The following is a 24,533-nucleotide window of genomic DNA, read 5'->3' as shown; positions in this document are numbered from 1 at the left end:
AAAAAGATACCCAATTAAGAGAATTGTCTAATGACTTTATGAAAGGAAATTTGGCATCCAAACAATACTATTCCTCATCCTTTTCTACTTATACCGTCTTTTTCATATATTCTTCATTGTACAGGTACAGTAAAGTCAAATTATGCTTTCATTCGTTTATCTGTTTAATAATGTGTTTATTGTTTATCTTTTTAATATTTAATGATTTCCATCGGTTTTGGATTATGAACTTCTATGCAACGTACTGTGCAGACAAGCAATAATCTGTCGTCCAAGAACAAATCAATCAATTTTACATTAATCTCTGTGAGGAAAATTTCGGCTTACGAATACTTTGATTCACAAAGAGCTTTCAGGAAAAAACTGAGTTCGTGAACCGAGGTTTTGGTGTAACTTTGCAGAGAATAATATCTTTGGAAGAACTCTTGCGAAGGCTATTGACCAGTAATAATGTCAGCTGCTCTTAAGTAAATCCTTACTTTTTCTGAATGTTTGAAATCGAGACTGTTTGATATATCTGAGAGCTAAATATTAGACTCGATATAATATATATACGTTTTTCTCATAGTCCAGATATATGAACGCCCCAATCGCGATTATAAATGATATGAAGTATTTTCTTACTTTGGCTACGCATGAAATAAGGAGTCTATTGCAAATAATTTCAGAATAAAGAACGCGACGCAGATATTTTGGGTTATTCTCATACTGTATCAATAAAAATTATATCGAGGTTGTGACTAAATAGTTAATTTACAATACGATACTAACATGTATTTATTGTAAACGAGCAACAATTACTGAGTGCAGTCGAAATCTATATCTTAGATTAGGGTTCTTCAACATGTGGCCTGGGGGCCACGAATGGCCCGCTGAAGGCATTTTAGTGGCCCACATTTGAATTTGAAGAAAAATTGGAGAATTTAAAGAAACATTTCAAGAAAAATTGCTTTGTCAGCTATTTGTTTCTCTTATTCTTGATATTTAAAACATATTATTGACATGCCTGATATTATTTGAGGGAAAATTTCCTGAAAATGACGAATTTTTTAAACTTTCACTTTATCTTATGTAATTTTAAAAATAAAAAATTTGACTACGCATAAATCTCAATGCCATAAAAAGGGTAGATTTTTATCTCTGTTGTAAAAGTGGTTAATTTCATTCGGTCTAAAGGACTTAATCACAGGCAATTTCAAGAGTTGAGTGATCGCCGGGGAAAGATGCTTCAGCGCCTGTTTTATTTGAAGAGCGAAATTCAACAATTCATAGAATCTGAAGGGGAATCTATTCACGAGTTCAGTGATGAGAAATGGTTGAGAGAATTTGCACTTCTTGTCGACAGCACAGGTCATCTCAATAATTTGAGCTACCGCTTACTGAGAAAGATCTACTTGTTCATAATCTTTATTACTTTGTGAAAGTTTTAGAAACAAAATTAATTCTGTGGGAAAGTCAGTTGCTAAATAAGAATTCCACTCACTTTCCAAAATTGATGGAGTGTGTGAAGAACTCAACAACATGGATTTCAAGTAATTATGTACAATGCATTTCAAATTTGAAAGAGAAATTCAAAAGCAGATTTTCCGATTTTCGTGAAAATGAAGTTTTTATGAGATTCGCCATTTTCAGTAGACGTTGGAAGTGTTCCAGCTGAACTTCAAACAGAATTTATAGATTTGCAATGTGACTATGTAGTAAAATGTAAGTTTCTTGAAAATCCTACATTAATTAATTTTTATTCGAAGTACGTGACCAAAGACAAGTATCCAGGAATTCGTAAACATGTACTCTTCTTTTCTTCTAACTTTGGCAGTAGCTACATATGTGAACAGCTTTTTAGTAAAATAAAAATCATAAAATCATAAACAAGAACACGGCTGACAGACAGACATTTGGAGGAAACTTTACGAATTGCAACAACACAGATTAAACCAGATATTGGAACTTTAATCAAGCAAAAACAATGTCAAATTTTACATTAAAACTAAAGTAAGTACCATCTCCCGCTAGTAATGTAAGTGTTTTTTTATTGTAAATGCATTTTGTAACATCGTTCTGTAAAATCATTTTTATACTTTTTTTCATAGTTAAAAAATGTTGCAAAACTTTTTAAATTCGATTTCCATTTGACATTTTGGAACCAATGCATATTATATATATAGAAATATGTAACGCTATCTCTTCGCTTAGAATCAATGCCTTGCAAAACAAACCTCGCTTTTTCATATAAATTTCCTGACTACACTATTTTTTTTGACAGATATGTGGCCCGCGGAATATGGCCGTTGAGCGTAAAAGGTTGAAGACCCCTATCTTAGATCAATATACTTCATTGCGAGCCACACATATATATAAATTAAATTTAGTTGACATGTAATATGTACACAAAATATTCATTTAGCCCTCATTTTCAGATTAAATTTTTATCAGCCCTAAAGGAAAGTTAGTACCGGTGGGATATTAGTCTCGAAATGGCATTTTGCTTCCATTAACTATAAACAGAGTATCACTTTTCAAATTGTTGCTACCCAATATTATCACCCTGCATTATATTCACAGAAATTAAATAATGAAGAATCTGATTGAATGTATGACTGTTTCTCTCATTGTGAAAGCTCAATGGTATCTACAGCCATCAAATTCTGAATAACGTAGTCCTTCACCCAAACATGAGCACTTGAGAGCCGAAATTTTAATTTCGTATTTGTTTTATAATCTTTTTCATATTTTGTACACCTTTAACGAATTTTTCATTAACAAACACAACGATTTCAAATCGAGCAATGACAACACTGTGCTGCTTATGGTGGACTTATGCTACCATTGCTTTATGATGGCATTTTTATGTTCAGCGCGCGAGACTAGCTATCGGTAATTCTAAAGATATGCTATTTTCAAATATTTCATGAGTTTGCTGTCGTATAGAATTTTATGTGGCGTAAACGCCTAGAACATGATATCTAATAAATAAAGTAAACACACAAAACGTTGATAATAAAAAGGCAATAAAGCTTTGTAAAGCCATTTTAGTAAGAAAACTGAGCATTGATATGGTGAGCTGAGAAAAGACGAAAGAAAACAGAAAAAAGTATACCAACACTTAAAAAAAAGGGGGGTTAGTAGGATTGAATGTTACAGCAGACTGGTAGACTGCGAGCTCAGCGAGAGCGAAAAGAAACTTAACAAACCCTTTTAGACGACCATTAAAATCTGAACCCTTTCAGATTTTTCTTTTCTTTTTTTGTAAGTTAATTACTATTATTACATTAATAATATATGGAATTAGGCATTCCATTATCGTATGCTGTACCAGAATCTATGACGCAGCTTTAAAGGTTGTACAGATGTATTTTATAGGTACTATACCTCTTCCAACATCTAATGCATGCTGATTGTAGAAAATGCAAAGCAAACCTAATTGCTATGGTAATCTTTGCAAATCATCCCAACAAACATCACGTTCCCTTGATGTGCCCTTGAACATAACTTTGACAACTTTTTTGACAACTTAAAAATAAAAATTGGTTTAGGACCCCCCCCAAAAAAAAAACCGCTATCATTTATATGTCCTCCCCCCCGCCTTACTAACTACGATTTTCAAGATCAAAACTTCTACGTTTATGTAATATTTAGGAAAGCTACTACGCACTGAAAACGGAGATTTTTATTTGTCATTTCGGTTATCATCATTTATATGCATAAATAACGAATTTTTCCTTCATTTGCTATAACTACGTGATATTAATAATAGGCATAAAAATGTCTACACAAGATGGAAAAACCAAAAAATGTTAAGGTTTCCACCCATTTTATGACTACTTATTGAAATAGCCTCGAACATCAAGTTAAGTTTCCTCGTTTTGGGAATTGTGCCGGTTTGACTTGGTGAAGAATAAATATTGATAAAACAAGTTAATTAATGATCCCCCAAAAGACAGCGTTAAAAATAAGACAAATTTTAGGCGTTTGTACCAAAAGATATTCAAGGTCGCTGCTTTTGGTGTTAACGATTAGCTATTATTACAAACATCAACCACCAGTTAGATCAAATCACAGCCATCAGTTGACGGCATGTGATGAAATCGATTAACAGTACCGTTGGTAAAACTACTTTAAACTTTTTTCAGCAACTTATACATAATTTAAGAAAACAGTTTTATTTTTTAAACTTATCGTTCATATATTTTAGGCAATATTCATTGTATTTACAGAAATATTTATTTAATTACCTTAATTTTTTGTGTTTTAAATGTTCTTTCTGACAACCTTATTCTTCAATACATTTTTGCAGCTTAATTCCCAAGACAATAAAGCCTTTAGTAGTAATGGAACAGGTATTTTATCCCATTGTACTCGAGCATATTTGCGGAGTCTAAGGAGGGTGTAGGTCAGTGATGGCTACAACCTCCTTAGACCTATGGCACGCGTGCCACAGTCGGCACGCAGAGCCTCATCAGCCGGCATGCTACTAAAATATTACTTCCTTAATCAATAATCACAATAAAATTATATTACGTAATTTAAATAAGTGTTTTAGTCTGTTTCTTGAAACTTTCACTTACTTACTTATCGTATAATGCCACTGGCATAGGGCCTAAGCCTAGATATAAGATTTTGACAATTCGCTATAGAAATTATATACATGTTTATTGACGCAATTTATGACGTTTCAATTATTTTGGCCAATCATATTACTTGTTACATTGCAAAGAATACGCTAAAGTTGAAGCAGCTAATGTTTTTTAAACGAATTCAAATTTATTGCAAACTGCCGGTGAGTTTTAATACGTTTATTGTTAAACAGATTTTTTATACTCCAGGTCTTGGACCCTCACAAATGACTCCGGCAAAAAAGGCAAAATTAAACATTGATAGTGCACGATCGTCTCAAGAGTCCTGGACAGTACAACCATAAGATTGTTACCGAATTCGATGAAGCCAAGCAGAAGGTGTTTATTGATGGGAAATTGAGGCATTATAAATACTAGAAAATGGTTTTTTGCAATTATCTTTCTAAAACAAACCATCTAAAAATGGCCAGGTTTCAAATTTCACTCTGCCTGGCAAAACATGGTAAACCGTTTCCGATGGAGACTTAATCAAAGAAGTTTTGGGCACGCAAAGGCTTCGGCCACGCGGCTCCCAAAAGGTTCGCCACCACTGTTGTAGGTCGAAGTTTGAATAATCCTCTTTAAGTCCGAAAGCACAAAAATCCATAGGTGACACACGAGGAGATTTAGTAGGGATATGACTGAAGGATAGGGGTTTGGTATCCGTTTTCTTGTTCCACTTTTTTCGGGAAATCGACAGTAAATTTGACACTCTTGCCGCTTGCTTTGTCTTGATGAAGTTCTACTAATTGATAACAGTGTGGGTAAAGAGAAAGTATTTCACATTTGAAAATATGGTATAAAATATGTTCCTGATGTGGAGTTGATTTTATAAGTTTTTGCCACTCTCTTTATTTCTAATTTACCGTTACATGAAAAACCAGCAACAAATATAAATCACTTGCGAAAGCTTTCTTTAGATTCTCTGAACCATGTTTTAAGACTTTTTGTCCTCTTAGATGATAATAAACGGATACCATTTTACAGCAATCATTTAAATACATCCAAGATTGTGACAGAAGGTTTTTCATTTTTATCAGGATAAAGGATTTTCAAAAAGAATTTTCAGCGCATTCTGCGTTCGGCGTTATATATTGTGGAGAAAGACGATGCACATCAAGAATTTTTCGCTTTTTTACTTCCTTGTACGAAGTAAAATTCCTTGTACGAAGTATTGTAATCGCGAAAAATTTCAGGCAGCATATTTCAACGAAAATATCCATTTTGACCGCTATCGAATGCAATTTAACGATGTCTTTGCGTGATATCTGTACGTAAGGCCAGAATAAAACACTCTTTTCCTCCAAAAATATTATAAAACTGCTTTAAAAGGAATTCTGAAGAGAATTTTTCGTGGCGTGTGTACGAACGTATGTACGTACGTGCGTACGTACGTATCTCGCCTAACTCAAAAACGACTAGCCTCAGAACATTGAAATTTTGTGTATAGGACTACTATAACCTGTAGATGTGCACCTCGTATTTTGGTTGCAATCGGCCGCACCAAACGTATATAAATATATTTATATATATATCCACTCTGTTACCCGGCTCAGTGATCTCAGTTTCTTTACTCTTATATGTTTGTAAATTGTAAATTTTTTGCTTTAAAAATGATTGAATTATGTTGTTTTTATCTTCCGGTTAAGGATTTTATGCCTTTAGTAAATCTGTGTGCAATATTTTTAGAATTATCAGCAATTTTAAAGTTGTTTAATTGCTGCTAAGCCTGTTTTTAATGGCGGCTATTGATGTTTATATTTGAAACAGGAGACTAGTGGATTTGTTTCCAATCTAGAGAAACTTAGCTTCGCAACAACAAAGATAACGCATTCATTTATTATTGCCAATTAAATCATGCTTAATCCTTTCTGGAATTTTTTCGAGGAAATAAGTGTTTAAGATTTACTTCGTAACTTTTAATACAGATATTTTGAGTTTTTATGTATTTTTGCATTGTCGCGAAGTAAGAACTGAATTACTTGAATGAAAAATATTCAATCGTCTGTGAAAAACTGTTTCTTTTTGTTTTGTTTGTTTCATTTCTTTTATACATTTTTCTAGCTTTATTGAAGTATTTGAATAGAGCATGTGGCAACGATTAGATAATTCTTTAAATGATATAAGTTTTGTGCATTCTGAGTTATAATACGAACTAAATATAATACTGTTAAGTGAACCTAGCGCCAGAGTGTCTCTATGTTAAACAAATAGAGTGAATTTTAAAGAATGCATTTATTCTATTGTGGTTTATGCGCTGTCGGCGAAGTAGATTTAATTCAATCCAATAAGTTTAAACGAAATGCATGAAAAAAAGCGTATAATTTAATATTTCGTGCAAGGAAGTCATGTAGTGTACCCATCAGACTTTTGAGATACAAATTAGCATTAATCACTTTATTTACAGTTGACACTGAGCCTTGAATGATTTTGCTACTCTCCTTTGACTTGGCGAATTTTGGTTTAACATTTAACATCTTACCTTTGCATATTTTAAACATTTCCCGTTTTCCTTGGATACACATATTTGGAACAATTCTACCACTCAAAAACAAACTATGCTCCCCCCTCTTTCTTGTTGACAGTATTATCAATTGTGGCCTTTTAAAGAAATACTAAAAATCATGGCTTTCAAAACGTCTTTCAATAACTGAATACGAATAAATTTCTTCAGAAACGAGCACAAATATAACCTTCCATTCATTGCTTTCTTAAAGCGCCATTTTGCATTAAAACGAAAGCTTCCAATAGCAGACGATAATTTATATTTTCAAAAATATAGCTGAAGTTAAAAAGAAAATTTCCAAGCAGGCGATTGTTTCTATAGCAAAGCAAAATCGTCCAAAGAATGTGTGAACAACCTTTGTTATTTGAAATCTATCCATACGTTATTTGAAAAATGATACACCGCAAAAGTGATTCGACATAGAAATGAGGATAAGTTAAAAGCATTTATAAGAGTCAATGCGTTATTTGATAAATAATACGCCACAAAAGTGATTCGAAGGAAAAGTGAAGCTAAATTATATGAAATATAAGCGATACATATTATCCTTCGAAAAAGCAAATATCAGACAACATAATATATTTAAGCGCTCTAAGCGTCCCAAGTGTACCATTATAAGTGTTTTTGAGAGAATTTAGATATTTGCAAGAATATCGATTCTGTTATTGGTTCTATAACAAAGTGGTGGAGTTCAATCGATTTTTGAATTCAAAGACGTGATAAATGATACAACGCTAGTGAAAACTAATTGCCAATACATGGTAATGAAGCACTGTGGGATCCACCGATTTCAATTATCAATATAAATATCAAAATAGGTCGTTGTTTTAACCATTTCTTTTTTACGCCATTTTATTGCATTCGATAAGAAAGCTGTTGAATTGTTTTATTTTATAAAGCTATTATTATTAAATTATGAAGCTACTGGAATATGGAGTTTCACACATCAAATGCAATCCCGGTATTTCACAGAAGCATGCTGGTAGTCCCTTAATAAAAGTAGTTACTCTTTTTTGATCATTCTACTTGACATTCATAAAGTATAGTGCTGAAAGACTCATCAAAAATGGCCACTCCTGCATTTACTTTATGAAATTGGGAGGAATTTATATTTAATGAAATAAAAAATGAATAGGTTATTAAATTAATGAATGGGATCATTTTATGTTTTCTTAATTATTTATATTTATTTTTATATTTAAAATTAGCGTTTTAGTAGTGCCATCTAAGAATAAACAACTAACTAAAAGTGATAGATTGCACACTACTAAATCGTTACCCATCTGCCGCTAATAATGTAACTTTTTTCACGTGGTTTGTTTGATTTGATTAAGACATTACTTTTTGTGTACTTTACTATAGAGTCCTTTTTAGGGGTAATTTTTTAAAATAATTTTTCTCTCTGAATAATTATTTCTGTACCCTTTAAATCATACAAATACAAAATTTGGTGTCCCTCAACTTATTATTTACAAGTAAAGAATATTCCGAGCAGGCCAACATTATTAATTTCTCAATCTCATATATATGCATAAAGCCAACTACATCATTAAGCTTTTGAGCCCATTTTTTAACATTAATTCATGTATCTCCGGCTTCGTTTTGCATTTAATCGCTCTATAAGGTCTTCGTGGTGTAGTGGTCAGCACGCTCGACGCGCATTCGAGAGGTCCGTGGTTCGAATCCCAGGAAAGGCGTTGCTCATTTTTTATTTCTCCTGCTCTCAAAAATTACCTAATATCTCTACCACTTATAGGAAGATTCAAGACGGTTACTCTATGAATGGTGTCTATGATGCTCTTACCTACAAGAAAGTAGTGTTTTCTATCCATAATTCTGTTTTAATTCCTGCAGAAGCATATAAAATTAAAATATATATCTGTTTTAATGAGCTCTGTATATCTATCAGTATATCAAAAGTATTTCAAAAGTTTTTCAGTATTAGTAAATTGCAGAATTCCTCTAGGAAATGCATATAAGATAATAGGCATTAGTTGATGTTGATAACGATAAACATAAACAACATTTGCACCTTAAATAAATGAAAAGAACGTATAAAGTAATCATTATAAAAGTAACCCTCTTCCTTCCTTAACAAATCCATTTACCTCTAAGGTTGTTTGTAGAGTTCAAGCAAAGATGAGAATGAGTTGCATGCAGAACTTTCATCATCCGTGAATATCGGTCGAGTTGCCAATAAGTGTCACATTCAGGCAGAAGACGTTTGTAGCACTCCTCCAGACCTTCTATGTGTCTGAAACAAATGAAGATAAATTACATATGCAACTCCCTGAAGAACGTTTTTGTTGGTTTAAAATAAACTCTTCCTTTATTAAAATACTGAAAATAAATCAAAAAGCAAAAAGGAAAAAAAAAATATAAATAATTTAATAGCCTAATTAAAAAAACGTTCTAATATCTTTATTATCAAAAATTAGCCAGCATACCTGTATTGGATTAATTAGAAATAAAGACATAAATTAATTCATACTAACAGAAAAATTTGGTTTTATGTTGCAATTAAGTCTAATTTCTTCTAAGTCGGTCAGCCTTTTAACCTATGTCATTTAATCTAACTAAATCACGTGTGACTAGGGGGAGGGGGAAGTCATCCATCCAGATTACCTGGAGTTCTTTCAGTCTGAGACCTAATTAATATCAAATATGCTTCTGTAGCAGAAATGGCGGATTCTGTGCAGTGCCTCGTCCTTATGAGATCTTGAAACTGAAGTGTGTCATATGGACTGCTGCAGTTTGATTTGCTTTGTTTTTTACAAGAAACACGCAATCTAGCACAAATATAGTTATCTAAGATTCGACGTTTAAATAGAATACTCATTTTAGTACTTAAAAGTTACGCCATTTTTACTGGAATTAATAAGCTTATACCTTTTAAGAAAAATTGATGCCAGATGCTTCTGTCTCTGTCGTATTTATAATACCTATCTGGGGCTAACATGAACTTAACTAGCTATCTTGTAATTTAGATTCCGTGGGTGAGTTCTCACCACTAGAATAGTTAAACGTTTCAAAAAATAAAAAAAAATATGTGTAATTTATTTTGTAAATTTATTTTAGCTCACCATTTGTAAGGGTTAAACTCCTTATACAGCGCAAAAGCACTAGTCACCTAGATTTGGCTGAAAATACAAGCTTCCTTAAACTATTTTAGAATTACAAATAATATAATTGATTCGAACAGAAGCTACACCAGCCACATAAGACCGCAACCGCGATTCAAACTTTGCTAACCGAATCTATCTTTTAGCTTTTATATGGAACCTGAGGCACTGGTGATTCGCCAAGCGAGAGAAACTTTCAGTCAGTCAGCGACGCCGTGGACACTAAAGCTCTCACCTACAGCTCTGGGCAGTTCTTCTAACCTTACAGTAAAACTGCTTACCACTCGAATTTACATAAGTTCTGTAATAAGCGAATCTCGTTGGAAAATGAGGCAACAGGTAAAATGTAAATTAAATAAACGTTTGTTAGTGAAACCCAAACATAATGCCACAAAACGACAATATCTAGAGATTTTACATGATTTTCTACAGTGTAGAATCAATAACTCGGAAATGCACTTTTGTGTTTTCCAGAAAAATGGAGCTACACTAAATATGGAAAATTAATTTACAGCAGTAGTGGAAAGAGTATTTACAGGAAGCCTATTTCGTAGCTTGGTAACATTACGATGTCGACTTTCTCACCGTATCTTCTCCTTATGACGGCTGACTTTGAAGATACTTTAAACTGAAGGTTTAAATTATAGGCCGCAGGTAACTGAGGAACTGAAAAATACTACCCGTATTTAGATCACGGCAATGAATAAGGGTGCAGAGTCGTAGCTAGAGTTTTCAGAGCCCAGGGACAACTGAAGATTTCGCGCCCCGTACTGGTTGCCAAGGATTGAAAACATTTGATTCTAAAATGTCGTAACATCAGTTTGGCGCCCCTTGGATTCTGCGCCCGAGGACAGATACTCCCTTTGCCCCCCCCTCTAGCTACTATCCTGTAAGGGTGCACTGCTAATACCTCCTTACCTCCTCCTGTCTAAGGAGGTATTGGCACTGTAGAACTTCTGGGTTTCTGGTTCTTATACCTCTTCAGAGTGAGTATTGGATGCAATTACCTTTAAATAAGATGACGATAAAATGGCAAACATTGTTCTGTAGGATGACAAAACAAAACTTAGAACAGGAACTATGTTATCCTTTTTTATTTCCTTTTAAATTCAGGAACATCTTTATGCCAGGCTTTGTACTTAAGCGAATACTAAAATTAAGTATGAAAAATTACTTATCAGAGCTACATTCAGGTATTATTTAAAACCATTTGTGAGATGTTTGCCCTTGTGTGTGGTGCAAGCTCCACCACATATCTTTGCTGTGGGTGGAGGATAGCTAGTGATATTATAAAAGTCCTAACACGTTAAAAACATTTTTCAATATGAGTGGAAATTAATGAGTTATTACAATAACTTAAAGATAGGTACACTGCGAGAAAAAACAAATGGGACAGTTCTACATCTCCCTTTCTACTGGGCCAATTCACGGAATTCAGCTTGCGTTTTTTTTTTTTTTTTTTTTTTTTTTTTTCATGCCTCGAAGGCGCAACTGAAGATATATATTAGATTTATATATAGCATCATTCTAACATAAGCATTTTAACACAAACTCAGACTTTTCAAACCTATGTTAGAATGATGCTGTATATAAATCTTATATATATATCTTAAGTCGCGCTTTCCAGACATGAAAAACGCAATTTGAATTTCATCAGTTGGCCCAGTAGAACAGGAGATGTAGAACTATTCCATTTTATTTTTTTGCGAAAAGATTCGAATTGATTGAAAATCATAAAGGAATTAATATTTTGGTTTAAGCCAACAACTTCTTAAAAACTTTATGCCTGCAGCGTGGACATCTAAACGAAATTATTCGTCACCATGCTTTTGTAATGTTTTAAGGCTTTTACATACACAGCTCTCTTCAGGACAAGAATACATTTTACAGAACATGGGCCCCTATAATCACAAGGTCTGGGGCAGTGTCCATACGTTTAGATCAGCAGTCGGGGAACCGGGGTAAATTACCCCAAATGGGGTAAAAATGAAACTTTTGTGAGTAAAAAGTATATATTTTTAATTTGTTATTTTATAAACCTGTTTGTATTTTTTCAACTTAAACAATTTAAACAATTTGAAAATTTAATTCAAGTATATTACAACTATTATTTTCTGTCTCCCTTCAGATGGCAGCAAATAGAAAAAGAACATACCAAGACGAATTCCTTAATTACGGTTTTACACAAATAGAAGAAAATGGTACAATGAAACCACAGTGTGTTGTATGTATGAAGGTATTGATTTCAGAATTGTTCAAAAAAGTCAATTGAAGAAACATTTAGATAATTTGCATTCACACCTGTCTTCCAAACCGCGAGAATACTTTGCAAATTTAGAAATATCTGTTAAAAGACAAAGATTGAATAGCAACTTATTTGGTACATTTGATCAGCGTTCAGCATCAAGGGCTAGCTTTGAAGTAGCCTGGTTGATTGCTCGAAATAAGAAACCATACACTATTGGTGAAGATTTGGTTAAACCAGCTGCTGTAAAAATGGCAGAGATAATGTGTGGTCAAAAAGAAGCGAAGCTGAATTCAGTGCCCTTGTCTGCGAGAATTGTGAAAGAACGAATTTCTATATTAGCAGAAAATGTGAAGAAACAGGTTACTTTCGCATTAAAACAGGCTAAATATTTTGCTATTCAGCTTGATGAGACAACTGATTTTAGTAGCAATTCACAGCTAATGGTATATGTTCGCTACAAAGGTGCAGATAATTTTGAAGAGGAATTGCTGTTTTGTTCTCCTCTCGAGTTGAGATCTCGTGGAATTGATGTCTACAATAAAATAAATTAATACTTCAATGCGCAAAGTTTAAAATGGGAAAACTGTATTTCTGTATCTTTGGATGGAGCTCCAGCTATGCTGGGTCATATTAATGGTTTTTCGGCTTTTGTAAAAAAAAAAATAACCCAAATATTGAAGTTACTCACTGTATGATCCATCGCCAGGCCCTTATGGTCAAATATTTAGAACCTACACTGGAAGCCGTCATGCATGATGTCATAAATTTTATCAAGGGACATGCACTAAACACGCGGCTATTTCGTGAATTATGTGAGGACGGTGAAGCTGAATATACGGACCTACTTTATTATACAGAAGTAAAGTGGCTCTCTCGCGGAAATGTACTAAATCCAGTATGGACTCTCAAAACTGAAGTCGAAATTTTTATGGTTGATCAAAAAAATATTCACTCAGATAAGTTTAAAAACTCTTCCTGGGTTGCATATCTCGCATATTTAGGGGACATTTTTGAGAGTATAAATATATTAAACAAAGAATTGCAAGGAAAGAATATTAATATCATTTCAGCGAGAGAAATAGTGTCAGCGTTTGGATTAAAGCTGCAATATTGGAGACAGAAAGTAGAACAGAACAAGATAGCTTCTTTTTCAAGGTTAGCTTTGTTTTTGAAAGATTGCGAAAATATTACTTTTGCTGACATCAAGGATACAATTGTAAGACATCTTATCAAACTCAGAAAGCGGTTTTCAGATTACTTTCCAGATCTTGATACACGTACTGTCAGTTGGATTGTAGATCCTTTTAAATGTGAAATTGCTATGATGCCAGAAGAACCTTCAGGTTTGGCAGAAGCAATTCTTGAACTTCGATCTAATACTGAAGCACGTATTCAATTTGAGAGTAAACCAAATTTGTCGTCTTTTTGGATGTCAAAAGCTGCAAAGGCTTTCAAAATTGCACATGAAGAGGCGGTTAAAAAATTGCTGCCATTTGGAACAACATATTTGTGCGAACAAGGCTTTTCCACTCTAATGAACATAAAAACGAAGAACAGAAATCGATTAAACGCCGAAGACTGTATTCAAATCGCTCTTACATCAAAAAGTCCCAATTTTGAAGCAATTGTATCGAACATGAAACAACATCATTTCTCCAAAACGTGAAGGAAGAATGTTTTCAATTATTCTTTTTTTTCTAATTTTTTCAATTCTAATTTTTGTTTGTACCACCATTATTATTATAATTATTTGTTACAGTACTCCAAATTGTCAACCCTCAATTGTACCCCAATGGGTTTCAATTTGTTATATATATTACTTATATTACTATTATTGCCGTTATGTATTACTAGGTATTACATTGATAAATTGAATAAATGATGTTTAAATTAAATTTTTAGTTATTGTTTTCTTTTCAAAATTATCATGGGGAGCTATAATATGAAAGATGCTAAAAAGAGACGATTTCGCTTTTTTTTTTTTTTTTTTTTTTTTTTTTTTTTTTCTTCGCCGTGGGGTAATATCAACTTACACAAAAATATTTTGGGGTAATGATTAAAAAAGTTTCCCGACCGCTGGTTTAGATAGTACTGGCCTCAAGAAGAATACTAACAGTGTTAACCCTTGGCATATCTTCAAGCTTTGTGGACTTATTTGTTAATTACGCGAATTTTCTGCCAATGCTGGGACTGATCTTAATGGGGAACATTTTAAGAGAACTGGTACATATTCATGGTATTTCAGAAATATGGGAAAAGTCAAGGAAACCCGCAGTCAGCCCGTTCAGCCACCAGCATCCAAACCCAGAACCAATTATACCAATAATTCATGTTTTTAACCAATGAAAAATTGTCCACCTGCAATGTGAGTAAGAAATCACAAAACATCAAAAACAGCTCTGGGAAGGGAAATTTCTCCAAATGTGTGGATGATTAGTGATGCTTATTTAACATGGTTTCACTCGACTGGAACACAAAAATAAACACACGAGCAATTGGACTCTATTCTTCACTTTTATTTATTACACATGGCTGTCACAAAAACGAAGTTCTATTTTCCACACGACTTGTTGCCACATGCAACAAAAAAGAGAGAAACTTATATTCCAAAAGATAAATCATAAATTAATTACTTTAAACATCCGGTGCGAGCGAACTGCTGGTTCAGCCATCAATAAATAAACCAAACGATCTAATTTTCATGAGCTAGCAATACTCACATGAACTATTAGCATTGTCGTATAAGTAAAGCGAATGCTGCAAACTGTTAAGATATAGAAATTTCTAAGGTAACTTTTCATGACATACTTAGTTTTAAAGTCATGGATATTTTACTCTGTCGTTCCGGTTAAGAAAGGCTTCACTTCAAAGAAGTTCGGCTAACAGAAGTTTTGTTATACAAATATCAAATAATCCATACTAAAACGTGACGCCTGGACGTGATAAAACCTCACAATTATCACATTCGCCTTGTTTCGCATCACGAAAGAGCACGATTTTGAAAGCTTCTCGTTTGGTGCTGCCATCTAGTATTAACATTTCGAACTAATACGATGGGTCATGTTTCATCATAGTCCATTTGGTGCTGCCGTCTGTGAATTATCATTCGGAATGTAAATATATTCAATTTTAATTAATAATAGAATTAAGTTTTATAAATAAAATGACTCGATTCATTTGAAGAATATTTACAAAAGTAGGGTTAAAAAGAGGATTTAAAAAAATGTAAATTGAGAAGAGGCGCCCGATTATTTAACTTGACACAATACCACCAGACATCAATTTTTGCAAGTTGCAAAGTCTTCCGGAAAGACTTTGCAAGAGTTTTTTAGAACTCTTGGTTTGACAATTTTTGCTACAGTCATGTCCACCAAACTACTCCTGTATCTCTGAAAAGCATCTAATCTAAAGCAGAAATGTTGCTAGAAATGAAGTTTCAACAAAATAATAGTTAAAGTCTCGAAGCGTTCAAAACCTATTCCTGGGGTGGGGTAGAAATCATCAAATCTTTTTTTTTTTCTTTTTTTTAACATTAGTAGAATTCCCTTCAGTCCAAACGTCAGTTACTTGTTTATATTATTTATTTATTTATTTATTTATTTTAACATCAGTAGAATTCCCTTCAGTCCAAACGTCAGTTACTTGTTTATTAACCTCCTGCACAAATTAAAACAATTTAAGAATTAGAGAACCATTGTAAACCTAATATGGACAAAATTATGAACTTTTAAATGTGATGCCTTGTTTTAAATTGAACACTTTATATTATGTCAGATTTAATAAAACAGAAAATCAATCACCACAAATTACTCTTGTTTTCAATACAAAAATGAAATTTACCTGCAATAGTTCTGTAGATCAGTTCCTTCGAGAAGAACTCTTCCTCCTCCGTATCTGCTTCCCTTCTGCTGTCCCTTTAGAATGGTCTCAATGTGAGGAAAATCCCTTTCCAAGTAGATATTCAGGCATATGTGAAGTTCCTTCGAATTGGGATGACAACCGTTGCACAAACTGCATTCTGCTTAAATCCAGAAAGTGAAGATAAGTTATTGATGGATGAAAATGAAATTTAAACGTTTAAAATAAAATGTCAAAGCTCATCGATAAGAAGTAACCCTAACAAAATACAAGTAAATATTCAAAAATAAATTTGTATTGCTTACAACTGTTACAGCATGAGTTATCAGTAGAATATAGTTAGCCCCCCCTTTTTTTTTATCTTTTTTATGTGTGTTTCCTAGAGGAATATATGCCATAATGTAAACCAAAATTTGGGCTTAGTTTAAAATCAAAGTTATCAATGAAATTAAAACCGGAAACTTAAACAAAAGTGATAAAATACGAGTAAAAAATAAAATACTCGTATTAATAAATGTATTATTCATATAACGTTACTATCTCTTCATCAATATATAATTAAAAATTAAATATAATATAAATTAAATATAAATAGGATGGAAGTTAAAGACAGCAAAAGTTTCTGAATAAAAATTACTAAATATCTGAAATCAAAGTCCAGCGGTTACAAAATATAACTAACTAAAAATTAAAGGGAAACGATTACTTAGGTTACTTCATACTTTATTATTGGTTCCATTAAGCAAGTTGAATAAAACAGAAAACTTATCAAAGAATAATAATCATTTTGAAGAATTTATCCTTCACTTCTGACTTGTCGGAGAATTAATCTGGATAATAGTAATCTTCATGAATTGACTATTTTTGGAAACTTTAGAAGGAAATTGAATGTTGAATCTGGATAACTTAAAAGAACTGTAATTTTTCAGAGGTCTTCAGTTATCAAAGTTGCAATTAAAGAGCAACGTTGGACAGTATGATGGTCAGCGAAAGCTTACTGTAGTCCCTCCTTGCGAATGTAATATCGCCCGACAATTTGTAGTATACTCTCAGCGCCTTTCTTTCTCAAGAGACGATGCATGTTTAAACAGCAAACTTTCGGTCGTTGGATGACTTTAAAAATTAATTTTACATGAAAACTAATTAAATGTTTAAATCAGGCAATCGGCTAACAGTCTTGTAAAGGCAGTGCAAGGTTTGTCCTATTTATGTGTCTTTCCTAGAGCCCCTACTAAGATTTGGTACGTGTGATTATTTAAATTAGGAGAAAAGTTCCATTTCGGAATGCTTTTTTTGTTTGATAAAGAAAATTTGATATGAAATCTTAAATTTTTACTCGAAATTTGAGTTTAGTAAAATCGTTATTGGAGATACTCTCGATAGATAGCTAGATGCTGTGAGTCTTTAAAAATTCTGTCTTCCTAAAATGTTGGCAGTTAGTATACAAGGGACAAGTATACAGTACTTACAGTAACAAGGGAAAAAATTAACAGTTTCACACACGCTTGTGTCAGATTTGCGCAATGCTTATGGGGTCCCACAAAGTTTTCGTAAATAATATGGGGTCCTGGGGGTCTCGAAAGAATCTCAGTGATAAAAAGGGGTCGCGATTGAAAAACGTTTAAGAAACCCTGATTCAAAGTATTGTAAAAAGGTGCTCGACATAGTGTTTGTATATTATTATTTCTTCACTACATTATATTTTAGGATTCATCCTTTCTTCCATGCAAAACATCTTCGTGTATGCATGTCATAATAAGCTGCAGCTTGATGCTATCAGTGGTAAGCGAGTTGCAAGTACGCTAAATTTGAAAAGCGAGTTGCAAGTACGCTTTGTTAAGTTTCTAATTTGCAAGTCCCTTATTCTTTTTGCTTGCTTGTTTATTTAATATTTTTACTTGTAATAATGTTTCTCTTCTTGGAAATTAGGGTTTCTTTTAGTTTTGTTTTTAAATTTGGTTTAGTGCATTGTAGGTAACTTAAAACTTAAGCAGACGCTAGAAAGTACCATCTCCTGGTAATACATTTCTTATTAGGTATCAAATTGTGGAACAAGCTGATGGGATTAAATGCCATTGTTTAACTTCGCAATTAAAGAACTGAAATACAAATATATGCAATGAGATACAGTACTATATATATTCATAATCAAATCATTAATATATATATAATCAAAGTCATGATTGGTAACCATCAAATGATATGTATAAATACACTGGAGTGCAAAAATTAAGGACGAGACGGTTTTTTCAATATAACTTTGTACAAAAGCTTTCCAAATCAACACATTTAATACCGTAAGATCCCCAATACGTAAGGACATGAGTAATGTAAGCAACACTTACTAAAAGAGAAATCAGAGGGATAAAAAGAAGCTTTATTGAAAAAGTAGCATGAAGCGCAATGCGACTGAAGGCCAAAACATCCCTGTGATGGGTGTCCAGCAAGAAACATCCAGTCTTTAATAGGGGATATGATCTCCCCTGACTGCTAAGCAAGTTTCACAGCGTCTGCCCATGCTGAGAATGAGGGTGTCAATGAGTTGTTGAGGCATTGCTGCCGATTCGTCTTGGAGCGCCAATCGAAGCTCCGGAATCGTTACTGGTGGTAAGGTACGAGCTGCCAAGCGTCTGCCTAGAAAATCCCATACATGCTCGATCGATGGGATTGAGATCCGGAGGCCGGCCAATCCATACGTTCAATATCCTCACTCTCTAAGAGCTGTTCGGCAGCTACTGTGCGATGACATGGTGCATTGTCGTCCATGAAAAGGAACTGCGGACCCATAGCCCCTCTAAAAAGACGCACATATGGAAGAAGAATCTCGTTATAATAACGGGTCCCGTTGACTGAACCTGCGTCGAAGATGTGAAGGTCTGTACGACTACCAAGCATGATGCCTCCCCAAACGAGAACACCGCCACCTCCATACCTGTCCCTTTCAATGATGTTCGAGGGATGATTGCGGCTTCCCCGCTCTCTCCAGATGAGTATGCGATGAGAATCGCTACTCAGACTGAATCTGATCTCATCTGTAAAGAGTACTCGTCCCCATTCATTGTCTCTCCAATTCTGGTGTTCCCGGCACCACAGAGAACGCCTTCTCCGATGGGCAGGCGTTAGAGGTACACACCGTACAGGGCGTCGTGCAAACAGACCACCACCGTGCAGTCTTCTGGCCACGGTAAAACGCGATATCGGTCGTCCAGTCGCCTGTGTCGTGTGTCTAGCGATTTCTCCCGCTGTCTGCCGCCTGTTTCTTCTGGCCTGTAAGGCAATATACCGGTCATCTGCGGGTGTGGTTCCTCGTGGACGACCACTACTAAACCCCCGGATAGCTGTTTCTGTAGTTTGAAATTGTCTCCAAAGTCGTGAAACGATGCTGTGAGCAATTCCGAACTCTGCAGCCACACTTGTCACACTGCGGCCTTCATCCAACTTCCCAATGATTCGACCTCGGGTAAAAGCATCCAGATGTCGTCTAACAGATTGATTATTCGCCATTTCTCGCTGAGGCAGCAACTCGGTGTGATTTTAACTGCTATACGGCGTGCAATCTCTTTGCCAGAAATACTGATCTTACACCGACAACATGCTTTATACTACTCAGACACTCCCCCATTACGTCTACCTGCATATCTGGGCATGCGCTACCGTACATCACCTTACTTAATCTCCTTATTGGTCTTTCTTCCCGCTCTGCCTCTTCGTTCAGCTGATATGCTAATTTTTCGACTTCGTCCTTAATTTTTGCACACCGGTGTATATATATATATATGTGTGTGTGTGTGTGTGTGTAATAGATTCTGTAGTCGAATGAAGGCGGTTAATTCCGTAATGAACAGAAAGAAGTTTGATGGCTTAGAGATGTTGAAACTCCAATCCACAATAAATAAGAAATTTGGCAGTCGAGGTAGATTTAATTCAACTTTTATTTCAGCAAATATGTTGCAGCCACAAACAAGTTGGCACATTATTTATGCCTATTCCAAAAGTTTACATTTTTGATAAATTTGTAGTAAGAAACAAGGAGAAGACAGTCTGCAGTCCAGCTAGGCCAAAGCGTAGAAAGAAAGTGGGTTACGTTGAGAATGAAATCTGAATTCGGATTGAGTTAGTTTTGGTTCTCAATGCATTTTTATTTGATAATTAATACTGCTGTAAAATTACTCTTGTCTGTTTGAGTTTCAGTTCCATTTACAACATCAAAATTATATAAGAGGCATATAACATGAATTAATCTCGAAATGACGCAGTGCAGAGAGATTACTATTTTTAGAATAGAGAAGGAAAATTAATTTTACGATGCTAAATTAATCTTTCACATATTCTTTATCTTTCTTACATATTTCATTCGATGATTGTGAATCATGACTTTGATTATTATCTTTCTATTCATTTTATTTTCAAAATTACATAAAAGGGAGTTTAAAATTTTGTAAAGAGAATTTATACAAATATTTTGTAATATGTTTGTAAATACTGACATGCATTGAGAAGGACAGAAGCTTGTAGGTTTCTAGATAATTTAAAAATTTTATAAAGTTTATTCGCATTGAATTTTATTTAAAATAACTCTACATGATTTCTCCACCATTTAGTTCTGTACATTTTATGAGTGCTAATTATGTACATTTGCTGGTTTATGTTTTTATTTACTAGTTTTTATGAAAATTTGATCTACAGTTCTATTTTTGTGTATTGCTTTTAATAGTGATTCTGTGTATTTAGATACCCGTTATACATAGGATTATGTGTATGGATACTCGTTGTATGTACGATTTTATGCATGGATACCCGTTATATGTGCGAATCTGTGTATGGATACTCCGCTACGGTATAATTCTATTGGTTTTGTTTATGGGTTTTTGTCTAATGTTTTGTGCAGCGATTTTGACAAGAGGTACCTTTATTGGTCTGTAGATTTCTGTGGACTGGCTTTTGCAGGGATTTGGCCTATGGGTACCTATATAAGTGTATGGGGTTTTGTCTACTGGTTTTTATGAGGAATAGACCTACGAAATATCCATTTTTTTATGGAGATTTGGCCTATGGATATGCATAAAGTTCTGATTTCTGGCTATGGGTTTTTACTTTGATTTCGTTTATGGTGCCTACAGTTCTACTGGTTTCTATAGGTTTTTAGGGAGATTTGGCCTACTCGTATCTGTACAGTTCCGCAGAACTGTACGGGTGCCCGTAGGCCAATTCCCCGTAAAAACATTTTATGGGTTTCTACGGGGCAGCTTTAGCAGGGGAAGCTACATGAAATTTAGAGATTGTATATTGCAAACTATCCCAATTTATAGATTGCTCCTTCATACGCTTTTGATTCCAGTATTTGTCTTAGATCATTAGAAATTAGCTTAGCATCAGTTTCGCATATTTAAGAAGTGAAACTTTAAAGTGAGCATTTTTGTTTCGGCCTCTTAACTGACACTTCTATGCAAAATGAGCAAATTAAATGAATTCGCATTTTTGATACAATGCGTATATATTTAGAAATTTTTTTAATTATAAGTTCTGAAATGCAGTTCATTAAATGATCTATAACTATAAAAATTTCTCTTAACTAAAATCTCCGTTCATTGTTATGGCCGTACCACTTCTTTCTATTTAAATAACTTACTGCCATTTTCGAAAACGAAAAATTTTGGATTATCGATATTTAATAACTAAACTTTTGTTCTTCCCTTTTTCATAAATAAGAATGTTAAAATAAAAATATACTTCAGTTTCGATATTTTCTTTTTTTACATTAAGTTGCGATGTTTGTACGTATTGTCTAACAAGTTTGAAACTTTTCTTTACAGCGAAGAATTTTAAATGTTCTCTTGCAGGAAACATTCCTTTACCAAATATTTTTATTAACGAAACTATTGGACAGGGGTTCGATCATTTTATTAGGAATTTCATCTTCCACTCCTAAAAACCGTTTCTATTAATCTAGTTAGATCCGAGTATACCTTGAAAGAATTCCTTTGTTTTGCTCGCATAAGCAAATAATTTCGATCATTGCATCGACAAAGCTTGTTTGTACTGAAAAAGAACAAGAGTCAGTTCGTTTTTCGCGGAAAACGTGCTTAGTGTGCCTAAGAGTAACGGTTTAGTGGTATAAACTGTCAACATTTAGATTGCCTTTTGAGGCCGAAAATTGACATATCCAGATGAATAAATACAGAACTAGTTTGGATTCTGAAAACAGTACTTATCACAGATACTCAAAACGTAATTAGCGGTCTTTCTATTTTTTAATTAGTTAATAATTCATTTCCTGATCGGCAGCATAGTTTAGATACAGTGATAAGGATTCTAAAATGTTTTACTCCTATACTTATCTCTAAAAACCATACTTGAGAAAATGTATACAAGGGGACACTACCATTTTCAGAATGCTCATCTTAGGAATTTAAATAATCATTAATTTAGATTTAATAAAGCTCGACGTTGATGGGCTGGTAAGAAGACTCCACTGACTAGTAGTTGATTGGGTTTCGTTTAGATTAGGTTGCGAATTAAACTGCACGTTGAACCAAAAACTCATTTATTATAACTTTTTCCAAGTTTTTTGTATATTCATTTTTATTAATTGAATTATATATATTTAAGAGGTCATTAGGTTTTGCATTGTAACCGATGGCGAAATATTAATAAACGATAATAATAACTTTAACCGATAATAAATATTGGACATGCGATTTATATGCACGAAGCTTTCAAAAACTATGAAATTATATTTAAGAGCATGAATTAATATATGTGTTATATATGAGCACGATGGTTAAGAGATTATAAATAATTATATGCAAGGGAAATACTATAGTAAATAAATAAACATACTTATTTTGTGTTAACATTATTTTAACATTTTTTTAAGAAATAAATAAATAATCATATTTATTTCTTAACGATGACAAAATTACAAAGAAATAAATTTTTAATTATTAATGCTGCAAGTTTAAGACGTTTGAATTAAATATCTACAGAAAATGAAGCTTTTAAAAATAAAATATAACTTACCTGTGATAATTAGAAGCATAAGGTACAAGAATATTCGATGATTCATTATTTTGGATTATCGCCAAAAATTCAACAATGCTTAAAAGTCAATGTACTAAAACTAAAATACCGCATTTTAACACACGTATAACTAGCTTTCTACATCAGAGCAAGTACACTCGTTGCTACCGTAGCTTGCAAGGATATGAAGAAATTATAGTTAGAGATCATCCTGATGCGGCGGTTGGATACTTTAATGGAAATACTCCGCGAAGAAGGTGTGTGGGTGCAAAAAGAAACTTTGCGCTAGAGATTCGAGGAACGGAACTAAAGTGTTGAAAACGCCTCATTTTTCATCCCTTTCCGCTTCCGGCTATGTGCACCGCGGTGAAAACCACCGTTGAAATATTTTTATTTACACTTTTTTTATGTGTGGTGGGAACTCAAGCTTACGATGGTGTCATCTTTCCATCAACAGCTGCAGGGTGTCTAGCATAGCACTTACTCAACTGCGAAACTTTGTAAATAATATAAACAGGCAATCTGCAGTATGAGTGAAAGTGGTCTGGGGCTGTGAAGTTTATAACAACAGAAGGGAAACTAAATTTCCTGCTAAGATACACATTTCTGAAATGCTTCCGAGGGAAATACTTCACAAAGTTGAATACTCAGATACAGTTACACAAAAATTGACAGGACCCCCCCCCCCCCAAAAAAAAAATAATTTCTTAACCTCTCAATTTATGCTTTTATATTGATGCCTAAGGACTGAAATACTATAAAAAATACATAATATTATTTGTGTGATGCTACAGTAGAAATTAAACTATTGGACCCCAGATATCTAGAGATTCAGTTATAGGGATAGTTTATTCTACTTTCTAGAGCCAATAATACAAAACGAGTTATTAATTTATAAAAAATTAAGTAAATTTTTGTTTGAAGGACGTAAGTTTTCGGTTTTTCAATTTTGTATTTCATAGGTTCTTTCAATTTTGTTTTTATTAGACTTTTATTTTTTTGCCGAAATAGGCTCTGCTTTGATGTTATTATTTATGCAATCTCTATAAACAGCTATTCGTTTTCTTGGAATTAAATGTTTAGTTAAACATAATCGCGGACCGCCCATTTTTAGAATATGGTTTAAATGAATTTTTGGTTTAAAGTATACTTATATTGCGATCTAG

The 24,533-nt window shown here is 33.6% G+C and overlaps 1 protein-coding gene across 2 annotated transcripts in view; it reads right to left on the bottom strand.

Annotated features, from left to right (window-relative positions):
• The window catches only part of LOC118182092 (uncharacterized), a 29,576-nt gene extending 5,921 nt beyond the window's left edge, over positions 1–23,655 (bottom strand). The window contains exons 1-3 of one of the 2 annotated variants that reach the window (XM_035351379.2): positions 23,368–23,655; positions 16,330–16,510; positions 9,228–9,373 (exon numbers count right to left, since the gene is read on the bottom strand). In XM_035351379.2, coding sequence (XP_035207270.1) covers positions 9,228–9,373; positions 16,330–16,510; positions 23,368–23,413 — 373 coding nt within the window. In that variant the 5' untranslated portion in view covers positions 23,414–23,655. The remainder of the gene's footprint in view (positions 1–9,227; positions 9,374–16,329; positions 16,511–23,367) is intronic. The other variant, XM_035351380.2, reaches the window with a different exon arrangement.
• Between the last annotated feature and the right edge of the window lie 878 nt (positions 23,656–24,533).

This window comes from Stegodyphus dumicola, chromosome 3 (genome assembly GCF_044657685.1).
Source record: "Stegodyphus dumicola isolate Sdum_Otavi_A_Nest chromosome 3, ASM4465768v1".
In the NCBI taxonomy this organism is placed as follows: Eukaryota; Metazoa; Arthropoda; class Arachnida; order Araneae; family Eresidae; genus Stegodyphus; species Stegodyphus dumicola.
This window is presented reverse-complemented; position numbering and strand designations above follow the sequence as displayed.